An 8,217-nucleotide genomic window follows, 5' to 3' on the forward strand; every position below is an offset into this window, starting at 1 on the left:
AATCTTATCAGATCGAGTGGATCAGTTGGAGAGACAGATAGAAGCGGTGAGGAATTTGCAACAGCAACAGTATGTGATGGATGGCAGTTATAGGAAGGGGGGAAAGTCTCAGATACAGTCACATAGATGGGTTAACTCCAGGAAGGGTAAGAGAGGTAGGCAGCTAGTGCAGGAGTCTTTTGTGGATATACCCATTTCAAACAGGTGCATACCTGTTTGAAATGGGTATATCCACAAAAGAATCCTGCACTAGCTGCCTACCTCTCTTACCCTTCCTGGAGTTAACCCATCTATGTGACTGTATCTGAGACTTTCCCCCCTTCCTATAACTGCCATCCATTGCACACTGTTGCTGTTGCAAATTCCTCATCGCTTCTATCTGTCTCACCAACCGATCCACTCGATTTGATAAGATTCACATCCAACAGTATTTATGGCAGATATAATCCGCAGTAACCCTTAAACTCTCTTTAAACTCCCACATCTGATAAGAAGTATGTATCACTGCAAAGGCCATTTTTGCTCCTTCACAATCTACAGACCCAGAAAATAACACCGTTTTATTCCTCTACAAACACTGCCCCAGGTTAAATTAATAGCTATGGCTTATCATAGACTCTAGTGTTTTTCTCAGTATTAACGAATTGAAGAATTTTATATCCTGGATCTACTCTTAAAATTGGGTTATGAAAATGTTTGTCCAATCAAAACATTTCATTTGATTTAGGTAATGCAGACACTTCATTGAACCATAATGGAAGTCACTTGTTGACTTTCCCATTTTGAACCACTTGAATTTGAACTCCAGTGTGCATTGAAATATATCAAGATTTTGAAATATATCATTGATTGATTTGCAGTATTTTGTATAAAAATAAGGGGAGGTGATAATGTTAATTATGGTAATGTCACTGGACTAGTAACTCAGAATCCCAGATTAATGTGCTTCTTGGCTATAAATGCCGATCTAGCTAGTGATATCCAAATCCCATGAATGAGTAAAAAAAAATACAATTCTTAGGCTAGTAGCCAATTAAGGTGTTGTGTAATTCAGTACAATGTGGATTGCTTCAAATTGATTTATATTTTTGAAGTCTTGACTTTTCTTATCTTGGAAATTTAAGATTTTCTTAATTGTGACCGCTTTCTTTGGAACTGGAAATATAGCTTCTATCAACAGGTAAGAAGAGTAGTTTAATACTACCTGTGTTAACTGTTGCAGATAGTCCCTGCCTTATGCAAAGAAAATAAGTGTTTGAAATCTTATAGATTACAATCATCGTAGGCTTGCATTGAATTCTCTTGATTCACATGATTGCATGCAAACTGTCCTTCTGATTTAGCATTAAATATTCAGAGTATGGTTTATATTATTTGAAGAAATGATTGCACTCATATGAAAAGCAGATTCTGTTTAAAAGTCTTCCTCAGCATTTTCTGGAAGGTGTACTTTAACGAGCAGAAAAACCAATTTGCAAATAAATACATAATCGACAACTACTTCACCCATTGTTATCTCATTCCAGTTTTGATCCTGCGTCAGTTTACTGCTTCTTGACTGTTTTTAATCCTTTCGTAATGGGAGCATTAATGATGTGGAAGGTCAGTATATACAGCCTAATGTATATGATGTGGGAGGTCAATATATGCAACCTAATGTATATGCTGTGGAAAGTCAGAATATACAGCTTAATGTATATGATGCGGAAAGTCTATATATGCAGCCTAATGTATATGATGTGGAAGGTCAGTATGTGCAGCCTAATGTGTAGAAAACTTCTGTCTTCATGATCATGCTCACTTTCTTATCCTGACAAGATAATTCCAGATAAGGTCGTTCATTTAGTCTATTTCCTTCATTCAAACAGAAATGCCCTACAATCTCACCCATTGTAGCATCCACTTGTTTCTGAATTTATTCTGAGGTTATCCCATCTGCTGGGAGTTCATTTCATATTTTCAAAGCTTCATGCATGAAAAGAACTTCCAGATATTATTTTTGCTTTATCTGAAGTCCACATTTTCTCTTAACATTGGGGGTTTGGAATTACAGAAGAGGAACTGGTCTACACTGGTCTACTGTTTCTACATTTGAGCCAGTTTCTTCCTGTCATACTTAGGTTTAAGGTGATATTCTGGATTAGACCCTTCTATATTATAGGGCGACTGTGTCTGTGGAGTTTGCATGTTTTCCCCGTGTCTGCATAGGTTCCCTCTGGGTGCTCTGATTTACTCCCACGGTCCAAAGATGTGAAAGTTAGGTGAACTGGCCATTCTAAATTACCATTGTTTTCAGCATGTGTAAGTTAGGTGTGTTAACCATGGGATATGTAGAGTTACAGAGACATGTAGAGGGGTCGGACTGAGTAGGATGCTGTTTGGAGGATTGGTGTAGACAGATTGTGACAATTGGCCTGTTTCCACACTTTAGGGATTCTATAGAAATACACATTCTGTGGTATCACACATATTGGTTATGTTATGGACGGTAATCTAGAAGTTCTGAATAATAGTCTGTGGGCAATGAATTCAAATCCCACCCCGCAACTGGATAATTTAGATTCAGTTAAATAAATCTTGAATAAAAAGCTTATGTCAGTAATAGTATTAATTAATAATAGCAAGCATAATGCAAAGAAATAACCATGAAACTACTGAATTGTTATAAAAACTGATTTTGTTGGCAATTTAATTGGTCCGACTCCAGTCTCTCAGCAGTGTGTTTGATCCGATGTTGTCCTCTAAAATGGCCCAGGAAGCCGTGCAGTTGTACCGGAGAAGTCAACGTGCCACTGCATTCTCATCGGCCATTAGGAATATACAATCACTGCTTGCCTCACCAGCTTTACCCATATTCTGAAAATAATATTTTTAGAAAATTGATTATTTTACATATCCTTATTAGATCATTTTCCTTAATTTCCAGGCTTAAATGTATAATTTTTGCAGCTCTTCATTAAATCTGTATGAACGAGTGGCAGAGCCTTCACATAAATCTAACCCCAGAGTCATAATATTAGTTACCACTGCTGTTGGCAAGTGATTTCGAATCTGCATTTTTGCTGCCACTTCTGTGCTGAGTCTTGGACCTGTATAATGATCAGTGGTACAGCATTGACTACAGAAGAGTCTAAGCAGAAATAGATTTAATTTTACATCACTAAGTAGTTTATTGTATGATGGCAATTGTTACAGTTTACATTACCAGTCAGGCATAATTACAGAGGACTGTCGGGAACTGTACAGAATACATCTGTTCCCCACAAAGGTGGATGTAGAACTCAACTCTATGCACCCAAATTGGGTGAAGCTTAATGTAATAGGAACATGAAGTCCTTCAGAATCATATACAAATTAATACTTAACCGTGATCACTTAATATTTAAAAATAAAGTTAAGAGCTGGCAATTTACTGATGTTAGAATTTGGGGACTGTCTAGCATGAGTTGTGCTGTTCAACCTAGGTACAAGTGCTGTGCTGAGTTCATTCAAAGTTTAGTCATCGGTGGTTTTTTTAAATACATCAGTTGGAGCTTCATTTTTTTATTGTAATTTACTGGTTTTTTTTATAAGTAGAGCATCTGTGGCAATATGCCTTGTAATTCCTCATGGAAATGATGTGCATTTATGGGAGATTTTATGTTTTCTTAACATTTTCTGGCTATTCATTACTCTATTTTAGATACGTTTTTGCTTTTGAATTAAGCTGTTTTGACAATCAACATTTTCACTTTTGCTCAAACAGCTGAGCTGCCCCTTAGGAACTGGTGACTCAGTCAGTGTCCATCAGCAGCAAGCAATGTACTGTCAGTGATCAAATCTGTCACTCATTTCATCTATCAAATCCAGAGAGTGGTTCAGTTTCTGTGTCAGGACTCCAGGGTTTATCACTAATTGCTCAGGACAGCACAGCTTCAGTGATTCAAGATTTATTTTGAAAAAATGCTCACCTTTTGTTTCATCAATTATTCCCACAGATATGAAGAATCCATACTAAAACAAGTAGTAATTTCATTATTTATTTTGTGCATGATTATTATCCTTTTACAGTGGGAAGATCCTCAAATAAATATTGAATTGACTACAAAATCACTGAGGTATCTTTTATTGGTTACGTTTTTGCTTTCCAGAGATTTAGGTGGCTTGGTCGTTAGATACTGGTCTTGTACCCCCTAATATCCATGTTCACACCCAGTGCCTGCACAAGGCGTCACTACATTGTTTTTTAATCTAAATCGACACAGCAGGTGCATCTTTCATTTATGATGTTCATTCCCCTTTTTTCGGGCTTCAAAAATCTGCTCTAACCAGAAAGTTCTAAATGCCAGGCAGCCTTTTGCACAAAGGAAGATAGTTTGGTTGTTGCTAGGTTTCAAATTCTGTGCTAACTGTATAATATCATTATCCTTTGTCAATGAGTAAGAATATTCCCATGGCTACATATGAACTAGGAGAAGGCATAGACCATTTGGCCTCTCAAATCTGCTCTGCTATTTGAGAAGATTATGACTGACTTGATTGTGATCTAAGCTCCACTTTGCTGTCTACCACCAATACTTTTGACTCCCTTGTCAGTCGAGAATCTGTTAACACAGCCTTGATTATGTTCAATGTCCCAGCCTTCCCTGCTCTCAGGAGTAGAGAATTCCAATGGCCAATTGCCTCCACAAGTAAAAAAAATCTCATCTCTATCTTAAATGGGAGATCTGATAATTTTATGTCCCTTATTTCTGGTCTCTCCTATAAGAGGAAACTTCTTAGCATTCACCCTGTGAAGTCCCCTCAGGATCTTAGATGTTTCAGTAAAATGACATCTTTCTCTTCTGAATTCCAGTGGATGCAAATCCAATTTATCCAATATTTCCTTTTTTATATGATCACCCCATCATCCCAGGAATCAATAAAGTAAGCCTTCTTGGAACTGCTTCTAATGCAACTACATCTTTCCTTAAATAAGGAGACCAAAAGTATACACAGTCCTGGTCAGATCACACTTGGAATATTGTGTTCAGTTCTGGTCACCTCATTATAGGAAAGATGTGGAAGCTTTCGAGAGGGGGCAGAGATTTACCAGGATGCTGCCTGGACTAGAGGGCATGTCTTATGAAGAAAGTTTGAGACCTTTCTCAATGGAGAGAAGGAGAGTGAGAGGTGACTTGATAGAGATGTACAGGATGTTGAGAGGCATAGATTGGGTGGATAGCCAGAGATTTTTTCCCATGGCGGAAATGTCTATCTCAAAGGAGCATAATTTTAAAGTGATTGACATCTCCCCATAATCTTCCTCCAGAGGTAGGTTCGTTACACAGAGAGTGGTGGATGCATGGAATACACTGCCGGCAGTGGTAGTAGAGTCAGATACATTAGGGACATTTAAGCGACTCTTGGATAGGCACATGGAAGCTAGTACAATGAAGGGTATGTAGGTTAGTCTGATCTTAGAGTAGAATAGAGGCTGGCACAACATCAAGGGCTGAAGGGCTATACTGTGCTGTACTGATCTATGTTCATTGCCTCACCAATGCTATGTACAATTGTAGCAACATGTCATTCTTGTTGCAACAAATGGCAATATTCCATTTGCTTTTACTGTACATGAATACTGACATTTTGTGATTCATGTATGAGAACACCCAGATCCCTCACTACCACAGTTTTGCAATTTCGCTCTATTTAAGTAACATATATTTCTGTATTTCATGTGCCAAAGTGAACGTGTTCACATTTTCATATAATACCATATCTTCAAAGGTTTGTCCACCCATTCAGTCTGTTGAAATCCTTTTTATGGATTCTTTATGTCCTCATAATTTACTTTGCTAGCTGCCTTTGATTTCTGCTTCAAATTGTGATAAAGAAAGAATCTCTTGCTTTATATGGCATCTTTCATAAGCCAGAGTACTTTTACACCTCATGAAATAATTTTGATTATTGTTAATTTTGTGATGTAATATAGTTGTAACATAGGAAACATGCCTTCAGACAGCAAACTCCCACAAACAGCAATGTGCTTCTGATCAGTAATCTGTTTTAGCAGTGTTGGTTAAAGAATAAGTATAGGCCAGCACACCAGCAAGAGCTCCCCTACAATTGGTTGAATGGTGTTATGACATCTTCTACATTTGCTGAGAGGGCAGAAAGGGTCTTGATTTAATATCTTATCTGAAAGATAATGGTAGAACCCCTTACAACTACAGTGGAATTTCCATATAGATTTTTTGCTTGGGGTTCTGAGGAAACTTATATACACCCCCCCCAGCACTTTGAGGGCAGGAAGGGCACACCAGATAAAACTGGTTGCTAGTCCAATCCTATTACTTTGACTTGATGCAAACAAAACACTGAGGACCTGTAAAGGACCTATTATATCTCAGTGTGGTGTTGACATTGACTCATGAATGACAAAGTTGATAATCAAACAAAACTTTCCTGTTGTCAATATGAAAGATTGTCCTCTCCTTATATTGAGTTTTCTGCCATCTAATAACAAAACTGCAAATTCTGTTGGTTACCTGCTATTATTTCTATGGTACTATTACTCCTCAGTGACTGCTAATAATGCCGTGAATGTGGCAATATGACACTACCAGATAATGCAGAAAAGAGCAGCTTTGTGAGTGGTAATGTCACTGGATGAGTAATCTAGAGGCCAAGGCTAGTGCTTTGAGGGCACTGGTTCAATTCCCACCAGCTGGTGAGATTTAAATTTGCTTTCTCAGTCTGGAATTGAAAGCTTGCCTCTGTAATGGTGACCATGAAACCATCATTGATTGTTCTAAAAACCATCTGGTTTGGGAAGGAAATTTGCCATCCTTATCCAAGCTGACCTACATGTGCCTCTAGACCCACAGCAATGTGGTTCCTCTTAACTGGCCTCTGAAATGTCTCAGCTGATTCCTGATGAAGGGCTTTTGCCTGAAACTTTGATTTTCCTGTTCCTCAGATGCTGCCTGACCTGCTGTGCCTTTCCAGCACCACACTCTTGACTCTAAACTTCAGCATCCGCAGTACTCACTTTCGCTCTCTGAAATGTCCCAGCAAGTCACTCAGTTCATGGATAACTAGAGATGGGTAACAAATGGTGGTTTTGCTAGTGATGTTGATATTCCATGAAAGAATAAAGGAACAAAACCTTGGTGTTGCTGTTGCGTAAAGTCTTTAGGTTGATTTACTCATTTGATATAATTTGAAGAAAAACCTAAAGTTTTGTAATTCATCTGTTAGTTACCTTGAAGGTTTCCACTATGGTATAGAACGTGAACCAAACACAATGTCTATTGGTTTTGCAGATACTAATACCTTTTGTTATCGTGATGTGTGCATTCGAAAGTATTCAAGTTTCAACTCATTTGTCCTCAAACAGGTACGCCAAATTAAAATTATCTTCTCCAAGTTTTAGATACTTGTTGGAATGTCAATGCTATACATTATCACTGAACTTTTCTTTAAGACATTTTCTCATTTTCTTTTCCAATAGTTTATTTCTCATTGTGCTCGTCATCTCAGACATCATGGCTTTGGTGAGTCATTGATGATACTTTAATTTACTTGAAGGTTGAGGTTATGTCACTACATATCAGGAGTGAAAATCTGTGCAGTGCTGCTCCACTTCTAGTTGGGCTGGGGTGCGATAAGGGCTGGACGTTTTACTGCATAGACAACTTTCAAAGACATTGGACCTAAAAGTTGTGTGCCCAATCCCAAGCTAAGTCTCCTGATATAAAGTTACAGTTTAGTTCACTACAAAATGAATGAAAATATCCGTGCATGTGAAATAGGTGGAAATCAGTGTTAACAATCAAGGCACAAGAAAAGCATGAACTCAGACTGTAAATGTCTTCATTGAGTACGAATTCAACATTCTTCAAAGGTGGAAGACAGAGGGTGGTGGTGGAAGGTTGTTCTTCAAACAGGAGGCCTGTGACCAGTGGAGTGCCACAAGGATCAGTGCTGGGTCCTCTACTTTTTGTTATTTACATAAATGATTTACATAAAGGATGCGAGCATAAGAGGTACAGTTAGTAAGTTTGCAAATGACACCAAAATTAGAGGTGTAGTGGACAGTGAAGAGGTGTACCTCAGATTACAACAGGATCTTGACCAGACGGGCCAATGGGCTGAGGAGTGGCAGATGGAGTTTAATTCAGATAAATGCGAGGTGCTGCATTTTGGGAAAGTAAATCTTAGCAGGACTTATACACTTAATGGTAAGGTCCT

General features: G+C 38.2%; 1 protein-coding gene across 3 annotated transcripts in view; it reads left to right on the top strand.

Annotated features, from left to right (window-relative positions):
* The window catches only part of pign (phosphatidylinositol glycan anchor biosynthesis, class N), a 111,794-nt gene that overhangs the window by 86,948 nt on the left and 16,629 nt on the right, over nucleotides 1–8,217 (top strand). For all 3 annotated transcript variants that reach the window (XM_043719611.1, XM_043719612.1, XM_043719613.1), the window contains 4 exons: nucleotides 1,125–1,180; nucleotides 1,527–1,602; nucleotides 7,290–7,363; nucleotides 7,478–7,520. In XM_043719611.1, coding sequence (XP_043575546.1) covers nucleotides 1,125–1,180; nucleotides 1,527–1,602; nucleotides 7,290–7,363; nucleotides 7,478–7,520 — 249 coding nt within the window. The remainder of the gene's footprint in view (nucleotides 1–1,124; nucleotides 1,181–1,526; nucleotides 1,603–7,289; nucleotides 7,364–7,477; nucleotides 7,521–8,217) is intronic.

The sequence above is a fragment of the Chiloscyllium plagiosum genome, chromosome 29 (assembly GCF_004010195.1).
Source record: "Chiloscyllium plagiosum isolate BGI_BamShark_2017 chromosome 29, ASM401019v2, whole genome shotgun sequence".
NCBI lineage: Eukaryota > Metazoa > Chordata > Chondrichthyes > Orectolobiformes > Hemiscylliidae > Chiloscyllium > Chiloscyllium plagiosum.